Raw genomic sequence first — 26,150 nt, forward strand, 5'->3', positions numbered from 1 at the left:
CATATTTCGATATAGCTGCTATGGGACATAAGGTATGCAATTTTCACCGGATTGTGACGAAAGGTGGTTTACATATATACCCGAGGTGGTGGGTATTCAATATACCTTTTTACTTGTTAAATTTTTGTCTATATTTTTTTTTTTTTTTGAGTTTTCGCATATTCTCTGTGTATGCAACACCGAGAATATGCGAAAACTCATGGAATAAACAGTCCGGTGTGCAGCAATTGAAATACAATTTCAAACATTCCCCCATAATTAACAAGGCATCTCTCGAATTGTCTGCCTTCACCCAACCCAAAAAAGAAAGCAACACGTATTTTGATCCACTCTTGTGTCCACGTGATTACTTTTATTTGTGCATGCTGGTTGGGGCCTTCCTTTGACCATTCATTCTTTCAATCATCTCCATTGGACGCGTTTCGCCTTTACATTCTCGTGGCAGCAAGGGTGGCCAGCAAAGCAACGTTTCAATGCCGCCGCACAAAAGAATTTCAAAATGTTAAGGGTACCAGGCCAACCTACCGAATCGGAAGGAAGCACCCCTGCCATCATAAATGTTCCGGCGGAACGCAAAGCAACAGGGCAAACAAAAAACATGACACATGTGTTTAAATAAAATACTTATGAAATTATACTCGGAGGAATTTATTTAAAATTCACATTCAGACGCCGTCAAACTATTGATGTCATTGGTGCCTGCTTACGTCTCGATGGTCAGTGGACACATGTGTGGTGTACAATGTGACGTACCCTTATGAATGTCTGACCGTTCTTTCGCATGGGTATGACGATGCGAGTAGTTTTACGTGGATTTTTTAATGGCGCTCTTTTGTTTACTTTCCCCTCTCTCTCTCTCCCTCTGTTCCTCCCTGCTGGTACATACCACTCCTCTGGGGGATTTACATACAAATGTACATTTCATTTCATGTTGCCATATTTAAGCTGGGGATGGATGGATAGATGCGCTGGGATGACATGGCATGGGATGGGAGGCATGGTAGGGGTAGCTACCATTGGTCTTGGCGGGGGATGCGTCAATAAAAACCATACTTATTTCCATGGGTATTTTAACAAAGTAAATTGAATCATCGGCTTCAGAGTAATGCGATTAAGGCAAGGAAAAATGTTTACTCTGTTGAATACATGCAACTTGTTACTGTGGACAATTCAGGGCCACACACACACACGCACAAATGATTTAATTCCTATCTTATATGAATGGGATGATTTTTTTTGGGAATTGAGAAGCATTGAGCTGGGCTAAGAACACTTGGACAACAGTTAACGAATACAGGGTTAAACCCAATCTTTGTTGGTTTCAATTACCATTTAAGGAAAAAATTGACAACTAATAAATAGTAATGAGTAGCTAATAGAAAATTTGATCCTTCTAACAGTCCCCTCAGACTTAGCCCCACATATTGATATAACTAAGTTTCGTATTCTATACCCAAATATCTTTTATTTGAGTTCAATACTCTCCCGATCGCTCCACTATTCAGTTTGGATGGTGTTTCTCATTCCAGGCCATCCTACAAAATCGCCCCAAAATATTTGTACGAGGATTGTAGTCTTTTAGTGAGTGTACTCCAGGCTTTTCATTTAAGACCCATTACCTATTGTTTTTGGTTTGGCCGGAACCCAGATATCTGGCGCTAAATTTGTTTAGCAAATTCGTAATTCATTTAAAACCCATCTTGTATCGTCGAACATTCATGTCAGTCTTTGGTATTTTTTGATGGTGGATCTGCCTTCTAGACACCGGTGCCAAATTCGTATACCATTATAATATTAATCCGCGACCCTCTAGCATATAAGTTTTTGATTGTCTTGACAGTCTAAGTCGATCTAGTCATGTCCGTCCATCTGTGGAAAAACATCGATTCAAATTTGTACATGTTTCCCAAATAAAGTGGTACTTTGATTTGACTTCTTGAGCCTCTAGCACTCGTTGTCCGATTGGGCTGAAATTACTTACCCCATGAGCAAAAATGAAGGTGAACCGATCGGGACATTGTGGGACTCAAGGTAAAGATATAAGGGAGTGGAGCACGAAATTGGGTCCAGGTGGCCTACTGAGATCCTGAACCCCACCCTAAGTCTGGAATAGATTACGAATTTGGTATACAAAATTGGGTCCAAGTAATGGCGGGTCGCCTCACCTCCGAAAATTAGAATAAAAAATATTTGGGAATAGATTACAAATGTGACATTAAAAAGTATGTCGAAGTTTCTAGGCGGCGTTTTACGCCTCAAATAGCTTAATGGACCCATTAAGATAATGAAGAATCAAGTGATAGATAAATTTGAGCGAGTACGATATTAAAATTTATGCTCATGTAGTAGAAGGAGTGTGGGGCACAACCCTCCTATAAAGGCCTCCACCAATCGGTAATCTGGAGAGCCGCCAGAGGCTCAAAATGTGAAAGTTAACAAGTAAAAAGGAGTTTAGTTTGGCCGAGCCGAACTTTGGATACCCACCACCTCGGTTGTATATGTTAACCACCTTTCGTCAAAATCCGGTGGAAATGCATATCTTATGCCTCATAGCGGCTATATCGAAATATGTTTCGATTTGAACCAAAAACTAATAAGAACAAATCATTGCTCAATTGTTTATAACAAAATATTGGTATTTTTAGTAGCAATATCTAAAAATAAACTGATCTGCACCATAAACGACGTAGATGTCGAAAAGTCTAACATAAGTCAATGTCCCAAATTTCAGTGAAAATGGATTATAAATGCGCCTTTTATGGGGCCAAGGCTTTAAATCGAGATATCGGTCTATATGGCAGCTATATCCAAATCTGAACCGATTTGGACCAAGTTGCAGAAAAATGTCGAAGAGCATAACACAAAGCACAGTGCCAAATTTCGGTGACTTCAGACAATAAATGCGCCTTTTATGGCCCCAAAACATAAAACCGAGAGATTGGTCTATATGGCAGCTATATCGAAATCTAGACCGATCTGTGCCATATTCCAGAAGTATTTCAAGGGGCTTAACCTAACTCACTCTCCCAAATTTCGGCGAAATCGGACAATAAATGCGACTAGAAATCGGTCTATATGGCATTTATATCCAAGTCTGGACCGATTTGGGCTATATAGAAGAAGGATGTCGAAGGACCTAACATAACTCATTGTCCCAAATTTTGGCGAATTTGGACAATAAATGCTCCTTTTATGGGCTCAAAACTTTAAATCTGAGGATCGGTCTATATGGCAGCTATATCCAAATCTGACCCGATCTGGGCCAAATTTAGGAAGAATGTCGAAGGACCTAACACAACTCACTGTCCCAAATTTTGGCAAAATCTGACTTTAAAAGTGTCTTTTATGAGCCCAAAACCTTAAATCGAGAGATCAGTCTATATAACAGCTATATCCAAATCGGGACCGATCTGGGCCAAATTGAAGAAGTATGTCGAAGGGCCCAACACAACTCACCGTCCCAAATTTTAGTAAAATCGGATAATAAATGTGGCTTTTATGGGCCTAAGACCCAAATCGACTGATCGGTGTATATGACAGCTATATCCAAATCTGGATCGATCTGGGCCAAATTGTAAAAGAATTTCGAAGGGCTTAACACAAAGCACTGTCCCAAATTTTGGCAAAATCGAACAATAAATGCGCCTTTTATTAGAGCAAGATGTTAAATCGAGAGATTGGTCTATATGACCGCTATATCCAAATCTGAACCTATCTGGTCCAAATTGAGGAGAGATATTGACTGGTCTATCACAACTCACTGTGCAAAATTTCAGCTAAATCGGACAATAAATGCGCTATTTATGAGCCCAAAACCTTAAGTCGATAGATAGGTCTATATGGCAGCTATATCCAAATCTGGACCGATCTGGTCCAAATTGAAGAAGGATGTCGAAGGGCCTAATTCAACTCACTGTCCCAAATTTCAGCAATGTAGTTATCCTATCCGCATCGGTCTATATGGGGGCTATATCAAGATATAGTCTGATATAGCCCATCTTAACCTGCTTATGGACAAAAAACGAACCTGTGCTGAGTTTCAGCTCAATATCTCTATTTTTATTTTTAAAGACTGTAGCGTGATTTCAACAGACAGGCGGGCAGACGGCGAGCAAACGGACGGACGGACGGACGGACAGACGGACGTACGGACGGACGGACGGACAGGCGGATTGGCAGACGGACAGACGGACGTACGGACAGATGGACGGACAGACAGGCGCACGGACGAACGGACGAACGGACAGACGGACTGACGGACGGACACACGGGCGGACGGACGGACAGACGGACGGACAGATGGACAGACAGACAGACAGACAGACAGACAGACAGACAGACAGACAGACATACAAACAGACAGACGGACGGACGAGCGGACAGACGGACGGACGAGCGGACAGACAGACGGACGAGCGGACAGACAGACGGACGAGCGGACAGACAGACGGACGGACGGACGGACGGACAGACGGGCGGACGGACGGACAAGGCTAGATCGTCTTATGTAGGGTCGGAAATGGATTGTTGAATGTGTTGCAAACGGAAGGACAAAATGAATATAGCCCCCTCCTTCGGTGGTGGGTATGAAAAAAAACGCTCAATCTAACATCTGGGTTAAATAGTAATTCCTAAATTTTTAAAAAGAGAATTGTTAAGAAAACTTACCGATTTTGTAGTGACTGCTGTAGCTGTTATTGCTACCGGCTGATGCTGAATATCTTCGGTTGATAGTGATTGACTGTTGATGGCTGTTGTTGTTGTTGTTGTTGCTGCCACTGCCAGTGCTGCTATTATTGCTGTTAATGCTGCTGTTGCTATTGCGGCGATGCTTGTCCTTCGAAGTCATCTCTACCAATGACTGCGCCGCCGACCATTCCAAACGCTCACATAGCTCGACTTCATCCTCGTCACTGACTAACGTAACACTGTCATTGGCTTTGGGGCAAGGCAGCGAAAAGGCAGCCAGTGGCGGTGGTGGTGGTAAATCGTTGGCCAAAGATTGATGCGAGGAGTTTTTATTAATGCCGTCATTAACCACAGGGCCACCATTTGTTGTGCGGCCGTTGTTGATTCCTTTGCTGTTGCTGTTGCCGTTGCTGCTTTTGTTGTTGGTGTCTACAACGCCCTCGTTTTGGACACCTAGGCGACGGGGATGGTATAAATCAGCGGATTTGTTGACAATGTATATGGTGGCGGTTTGCTGTAATTGCTGGCTTTTCGGATGTTGCTCCGGCTGTAAATCTTGTTGATACTGGGCGGCCGGTGGCTGTTGTTGATGCTGTTGTTGACGTTTTGCATTTTGTGCTCCACGTCGACCACTTTGGCTAACAATGAAGTTTGTCTCGTGTGGTTGGTGTGGACGTTGATGTTGCTGCTGGTGATGCTGTTGCTGTTGCTGGTGGCTAGCTGCGGAGGCCGTGGGGTATGTGGATGTGGAAGCTGCGAAGGTGGCACTAACTGGAGGTGGAGGCGTGTATGCGGATGCCGCAGAATTCTTGGCTAACACTATTTTACTTGTAGCCGCTATGCACTCCACAGACATTTTTGTGGTGTTGACCCTTTTTGTTCGGTTTCGCTTTATCCTTTTCTTTCCTTCAATGTCTCCTTGATGCTGCCTTACTCTGCTGGTCTCCTTTTCCACAGTTCACACAATGAATATGCGAACCAAGATGCGCTGTGCGCCGCCTGACCGGAGGGGGTATCAATAGAATTACAACCTTTTTGGTGTTCAGTTTGAGGTTTTCTTTCTTCGTATCCTTTAAAGGATTCTGTCATACTTTGTTGCTGTTCCTAAGACTCTCTGCCCTGCGGTGGCATGGAGTGGCGTTGGAGAACATTGGCAGATGATTTCATTGAAATGTTGTAAAGTTTTGCTGCATGCATGTAGCTTGCGACAGCAGAAGGTTAGATTCTTTGTGTAAACGAGAACAGAAAGAAAGTGGGAAGTATTGAGAGTTTATTTCCGTTTATCTTCTTAAATCGCAAAAGGATGCTTTTGTAAATTATTTCACAGGTTTAGGTATTGCTTTCGTTGTTTCAGTTGACTAAGGTTAACATTTTTGCGTTTCTTTTTTGTTTTTGCTTATTTTCAATTTAATTGGCTTGCTTTGTTATTGACTTCAAATCGACATTTATATTGTTTGACTTTGGGACCAAGGGTTCCTTTGTTTATTTGATATTTGTTTCCCCTGAAATAATAATGATAAGAAGAAGAGCATTAACAAATTTTTAGATTAGCTTTGCAGATAAGCAAAATAAATCGTCAGTTAAAGGCTTTGTTCCACGAATTTATCCAGAAATATAGAAAAGTGGCTTTTTGGCCATGGGTTTTCTAGCAATGGAAAGATTGCACAAAAAGCTCCAGATTCATTGCTCCAGGTATTTTAGTATTGGTTATGAGCCAAAGACCCAAAACTTAATTACGGTCATGACACAACCGAATTTCGATTGCTTATAGATTATCATTTTACTTCATAGATGACTGTCCAATTATTAATTTTCGAAAAATCTTTCCTTAAACTATCGTTAAACAAATCTACATTTATTCGTGTGTCCTTTTCAGAGCATTATAAAGCGCAAACGAGCCATTTGCTCAAAAAAGCTTTGGTCTGAACATAGTATAATGCTCTGACAACGACTTGTTTACAATTTATAAAGGTGAAACGACTCGTTTGCCTCAAAAGCGAGTCACTCAAAGCATGTAATATCATGTTCGGACCAAAGCTGTTCTGAGCAAACTACTCGTTTTCTCTTTATAATGCTCGGAAAACTACTCGTTTGCCTCAAAAACGAGTCATTCAAACCATGTGAGCCTAAATAAATGCTTTAATTTTGCTAAAAAAACACAGCCCTGTATAAAGTCAAAAAAAAAACAATAATTTTTCCAAAAAAAGAATTATAAAAAAATTGTAAAATAAGCCAAAATTGTACCCACATAGCAAGAGAAAATAAATCTTAACAATAAGCCACCATAACTTCTAATTTGGTGTTTGAAAAAATTAAACTCGCAAAATATCTCAACTGCTCTGAATGGCTGAGACGTTTCCCACAAACAGTGAAACAAAGCAAGTCAGTGTATGGCAAAACGTCTCGTTGGCCCTAAAATTTTAAATCGAGAGATCGGTCTATATGGCAGCTATATCCAAATCTACGTCGATCTGAGACAAATTGAAGAAGAATGACGAAGGGCCCAACACAACTCACTGTCTCAAAATTTCGGCGAAATCGGACAATAAATGCGCCTTTTATGGTCCCAAAACCTAAAACCGAGAGATAGGTTACCGTAGAAGAGAGAGAGGAGGAAAGAGGCCACCGTAGCGCAAAGGTTTGCATGTCCGCCTATGCCGTTGAACGCCTGGGATCGAATCCTGACGAGTCCATCACTAAAAATTATCAACGGTGGTTTTCCTCTCCTAATGCTGGCAACATTGGTGAAGTACTATGTCATGTAAAAATTCTCTCCAAAGAGGTGTCGCACTGAGGCTCCTTATCATTGAGCTTAAACTTGAATCGGACAGCACTCATTGATATGTAAGAAGATTGCCCATGTTCCTTGGTTGGTATGTTTCTGGGCAAAATTTGCATTTGATAAGTCAATATGGCAGCTATAATCTGCACCGATCTGGGCCAAATTGAATAAGGACTTCGAAGAGCCTTACTTAACTCACTGTCACAAACTTCGGCGAAATCGGACAATAAATGCGCCTTTTATGGTCCCAAAACTTACAACCGAGAGATCGGTCTATATGGCAGCTATATCCCAATCTGGACCGAGTTGTGCCATATTGCAGAACTATGTGAAGGGGCTTAACTTAACTCACTGTCCATAATTTCGATATCGGACAATAATTCCGCTTTTTATGGGCCCAAAACCTTAAATCCAGAGATCGATCGGCAGCTATATCCAAATCTGAACCGATCTGTGCCAAATTGAAAAACGATGTCGAAGAGCATAACACAACTCATTGTCCCAAATTTCATTAAAATAGGATAATAATTGTGGCTTTTATGGGTCTAAGACCCTAAATCGGAGAATCGGTCTATATGGCAGCTATATTCAAAACTGGACCGATTTCAGCCAAATTCAAGAAGGATGTCGAAGGATCTAACACAACTCACCTTCCCAAATTTCAGCCAAATCGGATGATAAATGTGGCTTTTATGGGCCTAAAACCCTAAATAAGATGATCGATCTATATGGCAGCTATATCCAAGTCTGGACCGATCTGAAATTAACGAAGGATGCCGAAGGGCCTAACAGAACTCATTGTCCTAAATTTCAGCAAAATCGGATAATAAATGTGGCTTTTATGGGCCTAAGACCCTAAATCGACAGATCGGTGTATATGGCAGCTATATCCAAATCTGTACCGATTTTGCCCAAATTGAAGAAGGATGTCGAAGGGCCTAACAGAACTCATTGTCCCAAATTTCAGCAAAATCGGTTAATATATGTGGCTTTAATGGGCCTAAGACCCTAAATCGGAGAATCGGTCTATATGGCAGCTATGTCCACACCTGGACCAATTTGGACCAAATTGAAGAAGGATGTTGAAGAGCCTAACACAACTCACTGTCTCAAATTTCAGCAAAATCTGATAATAAATGTGGCTCTTATAAGCCTAAGACCCTAAATCGCCGGATCGGTCTATATGGGGGCTATATCAAGATATAGTCCGATATAGCCCATCTTCGAACTTAAGCTGCTTATGGACAAAAAAAGAACCTGTGCAAAGTTTCAGCTCAATATCTTTATTTTTAAAGACGGTAGCGTGATTTCAGTAGGCAGACAGACAGACGGACGGACATGTCTAGATCATCTTAGATTTTTACGCTGATCGAGGATATATATACTTTATATGGTCGGAAATGGATATTTCGATGTGTTGCAAACGCCATCTTTCGGTGGTAGGTATAAAAATGTTCAAAATTCCAATTAGCTCCAGAGGTTTTATCCACAACATCACCAAGATGGCATGTTTAAAAAGTTTTCACTAGGTTATTGTAGCAGTTGGTAGCTACCAAGTGAATGCTAATGTCGATAGGCGGGATAATAAACGTATGGCTCAAATAGAAAGATTGTGGTAAAAGCTCACTTAACACAAGGAGGGTTTTTGTACCCCCTATTTTGGCCCTTGGATTTCTGTGGGCTTATCAGGTCATTTGAAAAGGACGATTAAAGTTTGTTGGCTACGAGGATGACATTGTCATCATGGTGTGTGGCCGTTCGGAGTGCATATAATGTGCTGTCAAATGAACCAATGGGCTTGACGTAAACCCCCGAATGATCTAGCTGGTACTATTCACCAATATTAGGTAACTTGGTATGTGCAGGTGACCTCTCCTAGAAGTGATGGAGCTGTTGCTCTCACTAGTGAAAGTCCCGAAAAGCCATTGTCAGGACTTTGATCTTGCGCTGGACACATGGCGGACCTAAGCTTGATTTGTGTTGATGAGGAGGAGTCGGTTGAGCACCCATTATGAGTTAATGGCTACACAAACACCTATTTTTATACCCACCACCGAATGATGGGGGTATATTCATTTTGTCATTCCGTTTGCAACACATCGAAATATCCATTTCCGACCCTATAAAGTATATATATTCTTGATCAGCGTAAAAATCTAAGACGATCTAGACATGTCCGTCCGTCTGTCCGTCTGTCCGTCTGTCTGTTGAAATCACGCTACAGTCTTTAAAAATTGAGATATTGAGCTGAAATTTTGCACAGATTCTTTTTTTGTCCATAAGCAGTTCGAAGATGGGCTATAAGTTCGAAGATGGGCTATATCGGACTATATCTTCATATAGCCCCCATATAGACCGATCCGCCGATTTAGGGTCTTAGGCCCATAAAAGCCACATTTATTATTCGATTTTGCTGAAATTCGGGACAGTGAGTTTTGTTAGGCCCTTCGACATCCTTCGTCAATTTGGCTCAGATCGGTCCAGATTTGGATATAGCTGCCATATAGACCGATCCTCCGATTTATGGTGTTAGGCCCATAAAAGCCACATTTATTACCCGATTTTGTTGAAATTTGGACAGTGAGTTTTGTTAGGCCCTTCGACATCCTTTGTCAATTTGGCCCAGATCGGTTCAGATTTGGATATAGCTGCTATATAGACCGATTTCTTGATTTAAGGTTTTGGGCCCATAAAATGCTCATTTATTGTCCATGTCGCCGAAATTTGGGACAGTGAGTTAAGTTAAGCTCCTTGACATACATCTTCAATATCACACAGATCGGTCCAAATTTAGATATAGCTGCCATATAGACCGATATCTAGGTTTTAGGTTTTGGGGTCATAAAGACGCATTTATTGTCCGATGTCGCTGAAATTTGAACCAGTGAGTTCAGTTAGGCTCTTCGACGTCCTTCTTCAATTTTGCCCAGATCGAGCCAGATTTGAATATAGCTGTCATGTAGACCGATCTCTCGATTTAAAGTCTTTGCCCCATAAAAAGCGCATTTATAATCCAATTTCACTGAAATTTTACATAGTAACTTATGTTAGGCTTTTCAACATCCGTGTCGTATATGGTTCAGATCGGTTAATTTTTATACCCTCCACCATAAGATGGGGGGTATACTAATTTCGTCATTCTGTTTGTAACTACTCGAAATATTCGTCTGAGACCCCATAAAGTATATATATTCTTGATCGTCGTGAAATTTTATGACGATCTAGCCATGTCCGTCCGTCTGTCCGTCCGTCCGTCCGTCCGTCCGTCCGTCCGTCCGTCCGTCCGTCTGTCTGTCGAAAGCACGCTAACTTCCGAAGGAGTAAAGCTAGCCGCTTGAAATTTTGCACAAATACTTCTTATTAGTGTAGGTCGGTTGGTATTGTAAATGGGCCATATCGGTCCATGTTTTGATATAGCTGCCATATAAACCGATCTTGGGTCTTGACTTCTTGAGCCTCTAGAGTGCGCAATTCTTATCCGATTGGAATGAAATTTTGCACGACGTGTTTTGTTATGATATCCAACAACTGTGTCAAGTATAGTTCAAATCGGTCCATAACCTGATATAGCTGCCATATAAACCGATCTTGGGTCTTGACTTCTTGAGCCTCTAGCGTGCGCAATTCTTATCCGATCAGAATGAAATTTTGCACAACGTGTTTTGTTATGATATCCAACAGCTGTGCCAAGTATGGTTCACATCGGTCCATAACCAGATATAGCTGCCATATAAATCGATCTTGGGTCTTGACTTCTTGAGCCTCTAGAGTGCGCAATTCTTATCCGATTTGAATGAATTTTTGCACGAAGTATTTCGTTATGATATCTAACAACTGTGCTAAGTATGGTTCAAATCGGTTCATAACCTGATATAGCTGTCATATAAACAGATCTGGGGATTTGACTTCTTGAGCTTCTAGAGGTCGCAATTATTATCCGATATGCCTGAAATTTTGTACGATGGATCCTCTCATGACCATCAACAAACGTTTTTATTATAGTCTGAATCGGTCTATAGCCCGATACAGATCCCATATAAATCGTTCTCTCTATTTTACTTCGTGAGCCCCAATGGGCGCAATTCTTATACGAATTGGCTGAAATTTTACACAGGTCTCCAACATATAATTTAATTGTGGTCCGAACCGGACCATATCTTGATATCGTTTTAATAGCAGAGCAACTCTTTTCTTATATCCGTTTTTGCCTAAGAAGAGATGCCGGGAAAAGAAGTCGACAAATGCGATCCATGGTGGAGGGTATATAAGATTCGGCCCGGCCGAACTTAGCACGCTTTTACTTGTTAGATATAGCTACTGTACTTATTAGTATTTGGTCCAAATCGGAACATGTTTTGATATAACTGATATGGGTCATAAGGTATGAAATTTTCACCGAATTTTGATGAAAGGTGGTTTACATATATACCCGAGGTGGTGGGTATCCAAAGTTCGGCCCGGCCGAACTTAACGCCTTTTTACTTGTTCTGCCTAAATTAACTTCATGCAATAGTTCTTACGCCACTCTTGGCTACTAGAGCTTATAATGACATTTTGGAGGGAACTTCTCCAGACCTCCTGTCCGTTTTGTCATGCATATTGGCTTCTAATCTTCATTCTAAAGTCTGGCATTGTACTGACGTAAATTTTATCAGTGTTCTTCTGCGCTTTATGAATCTCTCGGAGGCGAAACAATGGACCTAAGTTCCCTGAATGAAGCAGATAGTGAATGAGTTTGTTAGACGCGTGCCATTATAGACCCTAAGTTTTCAAACGGGTCATTGACCGATTCGGATCATATTTAACATGTTTGGTAAAGATCATAGAAGAAGTCGTTGTGCAAAATTTTAGCCATATCGGTTTATATGGGAGCTATATAAGGTTCTGAATTGACTTAGACCATACTTGGCACAGTAATTCTAAGTCAAATCAAATCCCTTCACAATTATAGGAAGTATTGGCGCCAAATTTTGAGAGCTTGATTTATTCCCATGAAAGTTTGTGTGTTTTCGACAGACGAACGGACATGGTTAAATCGATTTAGAATGGTGAAACGATCAAGAATGTATGTACTTTGTTGGGTCTCAGATCAATATTTCGATGTGTGACAAGCTGACTGACGAAATTAGTGGTGGAGGTTAGCATTCTTCCAAATCCCTTACTATCTTAAATCTCTCTTCCAACTGCTCCAACCGCAACCATTCTGAACTCTGTAATGCGTCGCCTAGATTTCTATCAGAATCTAGACTCTTGCGATTCATTTTCTCCACATCCAGTGTTTATTTATGCTACACCGATGCAAAGTAAGTTAGTTTCCTCTGTGGCTACTGCAATTTGCAGTTCATATTGTGCTCTCCAAGCTTCCGAGAAGAAGGAGTAAAGCTAGCCGCTTGAAATTTTGCACAAATACTTCTTATTAGAATAGGTCGGTTCGGATCGTAAATGGGTAATATCGCCCCATGTTTTGATATAGCTACCATAAAAACCTATCTTGGGTCTTGACTTCTTGAGCTTCTAGTCCGTCCGTCTGTCCGTCCGTCCGTCTGTCTGTCCGTCTGTCCGTCCGTCCGTCTGTCCGTCCGTCTTTCTGTCCGTCCGTCTGTCCGTCTGTCCGTCCGTCCGTCTGTCCGTTCGTCCGTCTGTCCGTTCGTCTTTCTGTCCGTCCGTCTGTCCGTCCGTCTGTCTGTCTGTCCGTCCGTCCGTCCGTCTGTCCGTCAGTCCATCTGTCCGTCCGTCCGTCTGTCCGTCCGTCCGTCCGTCCGTCTGTCCGTCCGTCCGTCCGTCTGTCCGTCTGTCCGTCCGTCCGTCTGTCCGTCCGTCCGTCCGTCCGTCTGTCCGTCCGTCTGTCCGTCGACAACACGCTAATTTTCGAAGGTGTTAAGCTATTCACTTGAAATTTTGCACAAATACTTCTTATTAGTGTAGGTCGGTAGGGATTTTAAATGGGCTATATCGGTCCACGTTTTAATATAGCTGTCATATAAACCGATCTAGAGTCTTGACTTCTTGAGCCTCTAGATGGCGCAATTCTTATCCGATTGGAATGAAATTTTGCACGACGTGTTTCGCTATGACTTCCAACAACTGTGCTAAGTATTGTTTAAATCGGTCCATAACCTGATATAGCTGCCATATAAACCGATCTGGGGTCTTGACTTCTTGAGCCTCTAGACGACACAATTATTATCCGATTTGGCTGAAATTTTGCTTGAGGTGTTTTGTTATGACTTCCAACAACTGTATAAAGAATGGTTAAAATCGGTCTATAACCTGATATAGCTGCCATATAAACCGATCTAGGGCCTTGACTTCTTGAACCACTAGGGGGCGCAATTATTATCCGATTTAGCTAAAATTTTGCATGAGGTGTTTTGTTATGATTTTCAACAACTGTGCTAAGAATAGTTCAAATCGGTCCATAACCTGATATAGCTGCCATATAAACCGATCTGGGATCTTGACTTCTTGGGCCTCTAAAGGGCGGCTTCTCCCATGACCTTTAACATACTTGTCGAATATGGCATGAATCGATTTATAGCCAAACTCAGCTCCCCTATAAACCGATCTCCCTATTTCACTCTGTTTTCTGGAGTTTTCTGAGATTTTGTTATTCGCTAACCTTTTGTTAACATTTAATTAACGTATTATTATCGCCTTGCTAAGGCCTCTTTCTATAATTCATTTGTCTATCTTAAATTCTTTCTGATCCAAGATAATTTGGCAAAAATGGATTTAAATGTCATCGTGCGTATAAAACTAATCCTTGATGATTATTTACACCTTTTGCATAATTAATCACAGGAATTGTGATAAAATGGACATTCAGACAGATATTCCATCTCTACTCGAATATGAAATGGCCAAAAATACTGAAGAAGGCCAACAACTGTTGAGATTCATTCATTTTACTGCACGCAGTCCTGGCTTAACATTGAGTACGAGACGTAACTGAAGTGAAGAATGGTGAGCTGTGGTGAAACGATTGAAATAATTTCTTATGACTTTGTAGCGTGTGCTTTAGCTTTAGCAGTGGCGTTGTTGCAGGTGAATGAATGATGTGAATGGGTATGTGGACATCGAGGTGGATGTGGATGTTGTTTAACCATAGAAGTTTTAATTGAATTTTTAACGAAGCCGCCCTAACATTAACAGTAATACACAATGAATGAATGAACGAATGCTAGCCTACAAGTAAGCCAGCCCATTCAGCCAGCCCTCCACCCTCCACAACATGCTACATACACAGCAACAGTTCTGGACAACATCAAGTGTTACCTGCCTCTGCTCCAGCTCTAGTACCAATACAAATGTGCCAGCAGCAAATAGCCAAAGCAACAGCAATTTGCCTTAACCGTTATTATTTCCTCCTTCTTGTGTTGTGAATGGACACGTAGAGTATGTATGTGTGAGCATATGAACATGTCAGTGTGTATGTGTGTGTGTGTGACCGTTGTATAATTCCCTGCTTTGTGGCCACCTGTCAGAATATTTTGAGCATGTACGTCGAGTATACTAAGGATTGTGTTTGAACATTTGCTTGTTGGCTAAAGGTGTAAATAACAACGATATTACAGTGCGTTGCAAAAGTCCAAGCCAGAAGCGAAAAGATTAGCGGTAACATGTAAAAGCGTGCTAAGTTCAGCAGGGCTGAATGTTATATACCCTCCACCATGGATCGCATTTCTCGAGTTCTATGCGGGGTATCTCTTTTTAGGCAAACAAAGAATATTGAGTAGGAACTGCTGTGCTATTGGAGCTATATCAAGTAATAGTCCGGTTCGGACCATAAATGAATGCTGAACATTGTGGAAGTCATTGTGTAATATTTCAGTTCATTTGGATAAGAATTGCGTCTTGTAGGGGTTCTAGAAGCACAATCGGGAGATAGGTTTATATGGGAGCTGTATCAAGCTATGAATCGATTCAGACCATATTAGACACGTATGTTGAAGGTCATGAGAAAAACCGTTGTACTAAATTTCAGCCAAATCGGATGAGAAGTGCGCCCTCTAGAGGCTCAAGAAGTAAAGGTCCCAGTTGGGTTTATATGGCAGCTATATCAGGTTATGTACCGATTTGCGCCATACTTAGTACAGTTGTTGGATATCATAACAAAATACTTCGTGCAAAAATTCATTGAAATCGGAAAAGAATTGCGCCCTCTAGAGGCTCAAGAAGACAAGACCCAAGATCGGTTTATATGACAGCTATATCAGGTTATAGACCGATTTGAACTATACTTGGCACAGTTGTTGGATATCATAACAAAATATGTCATGCAAAATTTTATTCCAATCGGATGAGAATTGCGGCCTCTAGAGGCTCAAGAAGTCAAGACCCAGCTTATATGGCAGCTTTATCAGGTTATGAACCGATTTGAACTATACTTGGCACAGTTGTTGGATATTATAGCAAAATATGTCCTGCAAAATTTTATTCCAATCGGATGAGAATTGCGCCCTCTAGAGGCTCAAGAAGTCAAGACCCAAGATCGACTCATATGGCAGCTTTATCAGGTTATGAACCGATTTGAACTATACTTGGCACACAGGAATTGTGTGGATATCATAACAAAACTCTTCGTGTAAAATTTCATTTAAATCGGATAGGAATTGCGCCCTCTAAAGGCTCAAGAAGTCAAGACCCAAGATCGGTTTATATGGCAGCTATATAAAAATATGAACCTATTTGAACCATACTAAGCACAGTTGTTGGAGGTGATACTAAAACACTTCATTCAAAATTTAAGCCCAGTCGGATGAAAACTACGCCCTCAAGCGGATCAGGAACTCTAGATACAAGATCAGTTTATATGGCAGCTATATCAAAAAATGGACCAATTAGGCCAATTTGCAATCCCAACCGACCTACACTAATAAAAAGTATTTGTGCAAAATTTTAAGCGGCTAGCTTTACTCCTTTGAAAGTTAGCGTGCTTTCGACAGACAGACCGACGGACGGACATGACAAGATCGACTTTGTGGGGTCTTAGACGCATATTTCGAGGTGTTACAAAGAGAATGACGAAATTAGTATACCCCCATCCTATGGTGGAGGGTATAATTAACAGATAATAATAAAAGCCCAATAATTACCCATGGATCACAGATCACAGGCGATCGAATCACATTGGAGCTACGTCTTAAAATTAATCGATTTGGCTTATGTACAACCTCAACTGGCCTACATGAAGTATTTGTAAAAATTTGGAGTGGATAGAGATCTATGATTCGTTGCCTTGATCCTGAAGATCTAGCTTACATGTCGCTAGAGGCATACCAACAGATTCCAGTTGCCCTCGATTGTGTAAGGTAGTTGCCAGTCATGCAAGCTCGGTGGCCCGGCACCCAGAACAGGTGAATATTGAACTGTTCGGCCATCTCGTTGAGAGATCTATGACAGTCGAGGGTGGTTTTTGAATTCAGAAATACGTTCTCCAGGAACTTGAACGCTGCCTGGCTGTCAGAGAAGATATTTATGCCAGTTGTCGTTATGACATTATATCTTGTCCATGCCAACACATCTTTTATTGCAAGGATCTCTGCTTGATACACACTGCAGAGGTAGGATAAACTTCTCGATGTGATCAGTTCTAGTCAATCCCATGGCAGCCGGTTGTACGTACCGGATTGACCCGATGGATTCCTTCATTGGCAAGGTCTGCCGCCTCAGTGTACAACACACTGCTACAACAACAACAACCAGTTCTAGTTTTTCAGAGTACACCCCAAAGCTCTAGTTTGGAACCATCCGTTTAGAAGTCTATGTAACTTCTATTATCAGGGTTATCGTAGTTCCAAACGGTTATATCAGGAATAGTGGTTCAGTACTTTTCAGGCAGGGTTTAATCTACACTGACTGGAACATCGGACATTGTATGAAGGGGAGCACAGTGTCTGTAGCCGCAACATGACCAAGAGAAGGTTAACTTAGCCCCACAGCAATAGTCGCAGCAATTTGTCTCGCGGCAATGTCCAGAGACATTAGGTGTAGCATTAATGTATCAAAACCGGCAACATTAGAAAAAGCATTATACCACAGAAAAATTGTTTCCATACTCTCACCAGCTTATGAACCCAGCTGTTTATCATCACAGGTGGACATGCTCTGTAGGAGTCATATCCACACATTAGTGTGAGTGGATATGATAATGTGGGTAATGATGCACAAGCATCATTTTCAATTTTCAATTGATGAAATTTCTTCACCGGCATTCATCCTTCAATGCACTGTGCTGAATGGAAAAAATCCTATGCAAACAATGCTGATGAGTTTATACGCAGAGGTTTGACTTTAAATTAAATGGCATTCTGAGCAACACGAAACAATACGTAATTCATTTAATATTTAATGCGGACACATACAACCGTACTCTCCGTGTGATGCCAATGTTCACATTTGAACGCCCTCACGCATTTAACCTTCCTCTTGTCCACCCCCCGCCCCCCCACAGCTCCCATCGAGTATTCAGGATGTGAAAAATTCATATTTCTCCCGCCCCACGCGCGCACTTACACGCACACACACACACACCTTGGCAGAAATAATTGTACATTTCACGTCATGTGATAATTAAAGGTTGTCGTTGTCCAAAAATGAGATTTCTTTAGGAATTTTAACTTGTTTTTCGTGCAAACGTCCCGGGGGGAGATGATGGAAGAACAAACATACATATACGACAATAACTGTTATTTCTGTTGTGGCGGTTGTTGCTTTTGGTCTCCCTGTCTTATGTTGTAAGGCCGTATGTTTGGTATGGCAACACTGACTGGCTGGCAGCCTTATTTGTTTATTGTTGTGCACTGAAGTAGAGCAAACAAGTGTGTTATTAAAACGAATGAACTAACGAACGAACGAACGAAAGCAAGCAACGAAAGGTAACAACAAGAGAACACCAAAACGAAGAAGAGGAAGACTCTCAAACCTAGTATGATTGTTTTGTTACACATTCATTTGCCACTTGTAGTGTGTGTGTGTGTGTGTGATAGACAAACTTGGGAGAGTAAGTTTGCACTATTTTTGAGAGAGAGAGGCCTTTCCGAGATGGCTTTGCTAAACCTTGAATGAGAATAGCAGACTAACAGAGAGGAAAATGTTTAATTGTTTTCTATTTAATTTGTAATACGATATTCACCACTTTTTTTGCTAATTGTTCTTTGAAAATTTATTTCTATTTTTTTTTTTAAAGAACATTAGCAAAATAATTAATTAATACTAGCTCTGCTTTCATTTCAATATTTTGCGGATGTTTGAGCCTTTTCGGCGAAAGGCTTTCCTGAAAAAAAAGAACGAGGCTAGACGATGTTATTTGTTGTAGCACACGAGTGCTGATTTCATGTCAACAACAATTCGTGCTGTGATTTTGTTGTTGTGTGTCGTTTAAGCGCCTTTTGCCGAACTACCCGCTATGCTTAGCAGGGTTGCCAAAGTTAAATGGAATGGTCGGATAGATTTGTCTTCAAATATAATGCTTTAACTTACTCCCTTCATTTCTTGCTGCTACGGGATTCGGGTCAATAAGTTTTGACATTCCTTTTGTAACAAATCTAAATGATCTTACTATATCTATATATGATCTTAATATATCTGCACGTTTTCATCAAAATCAGTTCAGATTTAGATATAGCTTCCATATATATATATATCACCCGATTTGCACTAAAATGGCCTTAGCAGCTAAAATTTTCAACCGATCTGCACAAAATTTGGCACGGAATGTTTTGTTACTGATCTTAACATATCTGCAAAATTTTATCAAAATCGGTTCAGATTTTAATATAGCTCCCATGTATATTTATCGCCTGATTTGCACTTAAATGGCCGTAGTAGCTACAATTTTCAACTGATCTGCACAAAATTTTGTACGGACAGCTATGTTACTGCTTGCGAAATTTCATCAAAATCGGTTCAAATTTGGATGTAGCACCCATACATATTTATCGCCGGATTTGCACTTATATATGCCGAAGTAACAAAAATTTTCAAACGATCTGTTTGAAAGTCGGTTTAGCTATAGCTCTCATATACATATATATTGCCCGTTTTTATAATTGTAAAGTAGGTGTAGGGTATTACGGTATCCGCCCTATTTTCGACTTTCTTTCTGGTGTTCTGGTTCTTTCTGATGAAGATACGTGGCATATGAGAAATCGCGATCCACCATGCCAGTCAAAGTGTTTTTGAAAACAGCACATGCTTGTCTAACTTTATAAGGGCTATTTTTCAAGAGCTAAAGACAAGTAAAAAAAAACAAGTAAAAGCGTGCTAAGTTCGGCCGGGCCGAATCTTATATACCCTCCACCATGGATCGCATTTGTCGAGTTCTTTTCCCGGCATCTCTTCTTAGGCAAAAAAGGATAAAAGAAAAGAGTTGCTCTGCTATTAAAACGATATCAAGATATGGTCCAGTTCGGACCACAATTAATTTATATGTTGGAGACCTGTGTAAAATTTCAGCCAATTCGTATAAGAATTGCGCCCATTGGGGCTCACGAAGTAAAATAGAGAGAACGATTTATATGGGATCTGTATCGGGCTATAGACCGATTCAGACGATAATAAACACGTTTGTTAATGGTCATGAGAGGATCCATCGTACAAAATTTCAGGCATATCGGATAATAATTGCGACCTCTAGGGGTCAAGAAGTCAAGATCTCAGATCGGTTTATATGGCAGCTATATCAGGTTATGAACCGATTTGAACCTCATTTGACACAGTTGTTGAAAGTAAAAATAAAATACGTCATGCAAAATTTCAGCCGAATCGGATAGGAATTGCGCCCTCTAGAAGCTCAAGAAGTCAAATCCCCAGATCTGTTTATATGACAGCTATATCAGGTTATGGACCGATTTGAACCATACTTGCCACAGTTGTTGGATATCATAACGAAATACTTCGTGCAAAAATTCATTCAAATCGGATAAGAATTGTGCCCTCTAGAGGCTCAAGAAGTCAAGACCCAAGATCGGTTTATATGGCAGCTATATCGGGTTATTAACCGATTTAAACCATACTTGGCACAGTTGTTGGGTATAATAACAAAACACGTCGTGCGAAATTCCATTCCAATCGGATAAGAATTGCGTACTCTAGAGGCTCAAGAAGTCAAGACCCAATATCGGTTTATATGGCAGCTATATCAGGTTATGGACCGATTTGAACCATACTTGGCACAGTTGTTGGATATGATAACAAAACACGTTGTGTAAAATTTCATTTCAATCGGATAAGAAGTGCGCACTCTAGAGGCTCAAGAAGTCAAGACCCCAGATCGGTTTATATGGCAGCTATATCAGGTTATGGACCGATTTGAACCATACTAGGCACAGTTGTTGGATATCGTAAGAAAACACGTCGTGCAAAATTTCATTCAGATCGGATAAGAATTGCGCAAGCTAGAGGCTCAAGAAGTCAAGACCCAAGATCGGTTTATATGGCAGCTATATCAGGTTATGAACCGATTTCAACCATACTTGGCACAGTTGTTGGATATCATAGCAAAACACGTCGTGCAAAATTTCATTCAGATCGGATAAGAATTGCGCAAGCTATAGGCTCAAGAAGTCAAGACCCAAGATCGGTTTATATGGCAGCTATATCAAAACATGGACCGATATGGCCCATTTACAATACCAACCGACCTACACTAATACGAAGTATTTGTGCAAAATTTCAAGCAGCTAGCTTTACTCCTTCGAAAGTTAGCGTGCTTTCGACAGACAGACGGACGGACGGACGGACGGACAGACGGACGGACATGGCTAGATCGACATAAAATGTCACGACGATCAAGAATATATATTCTTTATGGGGTCTCAGACGAATATTTCGAGTAGTTACAAACAGAATGACGAAATTAGTATACCCCCCATATTATGGTGGAGGGTATAAAAATTCAGAAAAATGCATGAAATCTTTATTTGTGACCATTTAACTTAATGTTTGAAGATTATTTCATGTAAATGTTGATCGGGACTGCACCTCAAATGGTCCATCCGCTTGGTCCAATTTTGGCATATTCTTTCCAACATTTCGGCCGGTATCTCACGAATAAATGCTTTAAAGTTGTCTTCCAATGCGTTAATTGAAGCGAGCTTATCTTTATAGACATGAACTTTACCATAGCCTCACAAAAAAGTTCAAAGGCGTTAAATAGCACGATCTAGTTGGTTAATTGACCGGTCCCGAAAGTAAAATAAAATGTTCACAGAACTCCCCTCTTAATACGTTCATTAATGCGCGTGCTGTGAGGCATGTGACACCGTCTTGTTGAAACCACATGTAATGCAAGTCAAGCTCTTGCATTTTGAGAAAAATAAGTAAAAAGGCGCTAAGTTCGGCCGGGCCGAACTTTGGATACCCACCACCTCGGGTATATATGTAAACCACCTTTCGTCAAAATCCGGTGAAAAATGCAAACCTTAAGCCCCATAGCAGCTATATTGAAATATGTTCCGATTTGAACCAGATACTAATAAGTATAAGTCATTATTCAATTGAGTATAACAAAATATTGGACTTTTTAGTAGCTATATCTAAAACTAAACCGATCTGAACCATATACGACATGGATGTCGAAAAGCATAACATTAGCTACTTGTCAAATTTCAGTGACATCGGATTATAAACGCGTCTTTTATGGGGTCTATATGGCAGCTATATTCAAGTCTGAACCGATCTTGGCCAAATTGAAGAAGGATGTCGAAGGTCCTAACACAACTCACTGTCCCGAATTTCGGCGAAATCGGACAATAAATGGGACTTTCATGGGCTCAAAACCTCAAATCGGCAGATCGGTCTATATGGCTGCTATATCCAAATCTGGACCGATCTGGGCCAAATTCAAGAAGGACGTCGTAGGTCCTAACACAACTCACTGTCCCAAATTTCGGCGAAATCGGATAATAAATTCGACTTTTATGGGCGGCAGACCTTAAATCGAGAGATCGATCTATATGGCAGCTATATCCAAATCTGAACCGATCTGTGCCATATTATATAAGTATATCGGGGGGCTTATCTTAACTCACTGTCTCAAATTTTGGCGACTTAGGACAATAAATGCGCCTTTTATGGGCCCAAAACCTTAAATCGAGAGATCGGTCTATATGGCAGCTATATCCAAATTTGAATCGATCTGAGCCAAATTCAAGAGGGATGTCGAAGGGCCTAACACAACTCACCGACCCGAATTTCGGCGAAATCGGACAATAAATGCGCCTTTTATGGGCCCAAACCTCAAATCGGCGGATCGGTCTATATGGCAGCAAAATCCAAATCTGGACCGATCTGGGCCAAATTGGCGAAGGATGTTGAAGGGCCATACGCAACTCATTGCACCAAATTTCAATAAAATCGGATAATAAATGTGGCTTTTATGCGCCTAAGACCCTAAATCGGCAGATCGGTCTATATGACAGCTATATCCAAATCTGAGCAGATCTGTGCCATATTAAGTAAGTATATCGAGGGGCTTATCTTAACTCACTGTCCCAAATTTCGGCGACATCGGACAATAAATGATCCTTTTATGGGCCCAAACCTTAAATCGGGAGATCCAAATCTGGACCGATCTGAGTCAAATTGAAGAGGGATGTCGAAGGGCCTAATGCAACTCACTGTCCCGAATTTCAACAAAATCGGATAATAAATATGGCTTTTATGGGCTTAAGACCCTAAATCGGCAGATCGATCTATATGGCAGCTATATCCAAATCTGAACCGATCTGTGCCATATTAAATAAGTATATCGAGGGGCATAACTTAACTCACTGTCCCGAATTTTGACGACATTGGACAATAAATGCACCTTTTATGGGCCTAAGACTCTTAATTGGCAGAACTGTGTTTATAGCAGCTATATCCAAATCTGGACTGATCTGGGCCAAATTGACGGAGGATGCCGAAGGGCCTAACACAACTCACTGTCTAAAGTTTTGGCGACATTGGACAATAAATGCGCCTTTTACGTGCCTTATACCGTAAATCGGAGGACCGGTCTATATGATCTGTCCCGATCTAAGCCAAATTGAAGAAGGATGTCGAAGGGCCTAGCACAACTCACTGTCCTAAATTTCAGCAAAATCTGATAATAAATTTGGCTTTTATGGGCCTAAAACCCTAAATCGACAGATTGGTCTATTTGGCAGCTATATCCAAATCTGGACCGATCTGAGCCAAATCGACGAAGGATGTCGAAGTGCCTTACACAACTCACTATCCCAAATTTCAGCAAAATCTGATAATAAATGTGACTTTTATGGGCCTAAGTCCCTAAATCGGCGGATCGGTCTATATGGGGGCTATATCAAGATATAGTCTGATATAGCCCATCTTCGAACTTAACCTACTTATCGACAAAAAAAGAATCTGTGCAAAGTTTCAGCTTAATATCTCTGTTTTTAAAGACTGTAGTGTGATTTTAACAGACAGACGGACGGACATGGCTGGATGGTCTTAGATTTTTACGCTGATCAAGAATATCTATACTTTATAGGATGGATATATGGATATTTCGATGTGTTGCAAACGGAATGACAAGATGAATATACCCTTATTCTTTGGTGGTGGGTATAAAAATGTCATCTCACGGTAGCGCTCACCGTTCACAGTTACGTTACGTTTCGCATTATCTTTGAAGAAGTACTGTCCAATGATGCCACCAGCCCATCAAGTTCTTTGCTATGCTGTTCTTTGAATAAGAAACATTAAAAACAGCTAGGTAACAAACGATGGAAAACTCCTCTCTAGTGAATGTGTTGAACTTTTGGAACAACTTTGGGTTCTAATTGAAGGTATTTGCAATTATGATATAAATATTAGACCAAAACTATGTACAGGCCCAACTCCATACAAATTCCCCAGGTGGAAATTTTTGACGATATAAGTATTTGGAGTTGAGTAAGAGTGGTAATATTGATGAACTGATGCTACTTTGGATTTGAGGGCCATCGTAGCGCAGAGATTAGCTTGTCCGCTGAAAGCCTGGATTCGAATCCTGGCAAGAACATCAGAAAAAATTTTCAGCAGTGGTTATCCTCTCTTAACACAGACCACATTTTAAAGGTACTCTGCCTTGCAAGAACATGTTTCAAAGGAGGAGTAGCACTGCAGCACGATGTTCGTACTCGGCTATAAAAACCATCTCATGAAAATTTTTTGTGGCTTCTACCGCCTTAAAAGTCCATATCGGATGAAAAATATATATGGGAGCTATATATAAATCTGATCCGATTATGATGAAACTTTGCACACGTATTGGGACGTCACAAGAAGCACTTCGTGTCAAATTTGGTAGAGATCGCTCCAAAATTGTGGCTCCTACAGCTTTAAAAGGACATATCGGATGAAAGATATATATGGGAGCTATATCTAAATCTGGACCGATTTTTTTCCAAATCAATAGCGTTCGCCCTTGGACCAAAAAAAGACGATGCAGCGATGTTGTGAAAATCGGACAACAAGTGCGAGCTGTACCTTGATTACAAGAATACATGGACAGACAGACAGACGGACATAGCTAAACCGAATCAGGAAGTGATTCTAAGCCGATCCGTATACTTATCGATGGGTCCAGCTCTTTTCCTTCATAGCGTTGCAAACAAATGCACAAATCTATAATACCCTGTTTATCATTGAGATTTAATTTGACAGCACTCACTGATATGAGAGAAGATCAGGGTCAATCCTGTTCCTTAAGCGAATGTTCATGGAAAAATTTGCAAACGTTATTAAAAATGTAGTGTAGGCCCATCTCATGGTGATAAAGTGCGGCCCTCTCTATGTGAAGTCTCCAAACCGTGTTACAAGTGGAAGCAAAAGTTGATTGACCTTGATTGGCCTTGATCATTTCGAGAAAGTCTATCCGTTCTGCGCTGGGAAACTTGATCGCATGCCACTCTATATTTGAACTTAGAAATGTGATCGCATGCCAGAACTCTACAATTCCATTTGATGCAAATTATTTTTCCTTGTGGTGCCAACCCTGATGCCCATAAAAATACACCACCACTACATTAACACCAACACCAAGAGCGACAATGACAACAGCAGCGGCAGCAGCAACAACAACATTACCAGCAAGTAGACTAAGGACTCCCATAAACTACGGAGCAAACCCATATGAAGGGAGCAGAAGGCGAAAGGAGGAAGTTGGATGGAAAGGAAAAAAGATTCCAAGAGGATATTAAGTAATCATTATTTCACCAACAAAAATCATCTCTTTGCCTGTAACACTTTGTATGTCCAAGCCATGGGAAACTTGGGATTGTTTGTCCGAAACTATACTCACTTTTGGAGGGGTCGGTCGGTTGGCCTGTTGGTTGTTTGGTTGGTAGGTTGATCTATTTTGAGGTTATGACCATCTTAACAAATTTCGCGTTTTCTTAGCAATTTTAAGCGATTGCAAACTTTTCTTTGTCATCACTTGACGGTTTTTAGCTATTTGTTGAATCACACACACGCTCAAACTCACACACGGCATTCACATGCAATGCATTCACGAATGTGAAATTTTGTTGTATAGCAACAGTAGAACACACAAACACACACACGCAAGCACATAAAAAACATTGAAATGAATTGATTTTTTTTTTCGCGGATAGTTAGCTTTCCGTTAGCTGGTCGTTTTTCGTTTTCTTTTGTGTGTGTTTTTTTTTTAGCAAGGCTTTAGCGGAAA

At 40.8% G+C, this 26,150-nt stretch overlaps 1 protein-coding gene across 1 annotated transcript in view; it reads right to left on the reverse strand.

The window, feature by feature from the left end:
- Positions 1 to 940: 940 nt before the first annotated feature.
- The window catches only part of LOC106094244 (GATA zinc finger domain-containing protein 11), a 26,159-nt gene continuing 949 nt past the window's right edge, over positions 941 to 26,150 (reverse strand). Inside the window, exons 2-3 of the mRNA XM_059369388.1 lie at positions 4,669 to 6,191; positions 941 to 1,095 (exon numbers count right to left, since the gene is read on the reverse strand). Coding sequence (XP_059225371.1) covers positions 941 to 1,095; positions 4,669 to 5,545 — 1,032 coding nt within the window. The 5' untranslated portion in view covers positions 5,546 to 6,191. The remainder of the gene's footprint in view (positions 1,096 to 4,668; positions 6,192 to 26,150) is intronic.

This window comes from Stomoxys calcitrans, chromosome 1 (assembly GCF_963082655.1).
Source record: "Stomoxys calcitrans chromosome 1, idStoCalc2.1, whole genome shotgun sequence".
Taxonomy (NCBI): domain Eukaryota; kingdom Metazoa; phylum Arthropoda; class Insecta; order Diptera; family Muscidae; genus Stomoxys; species Stomoxys calcitrans.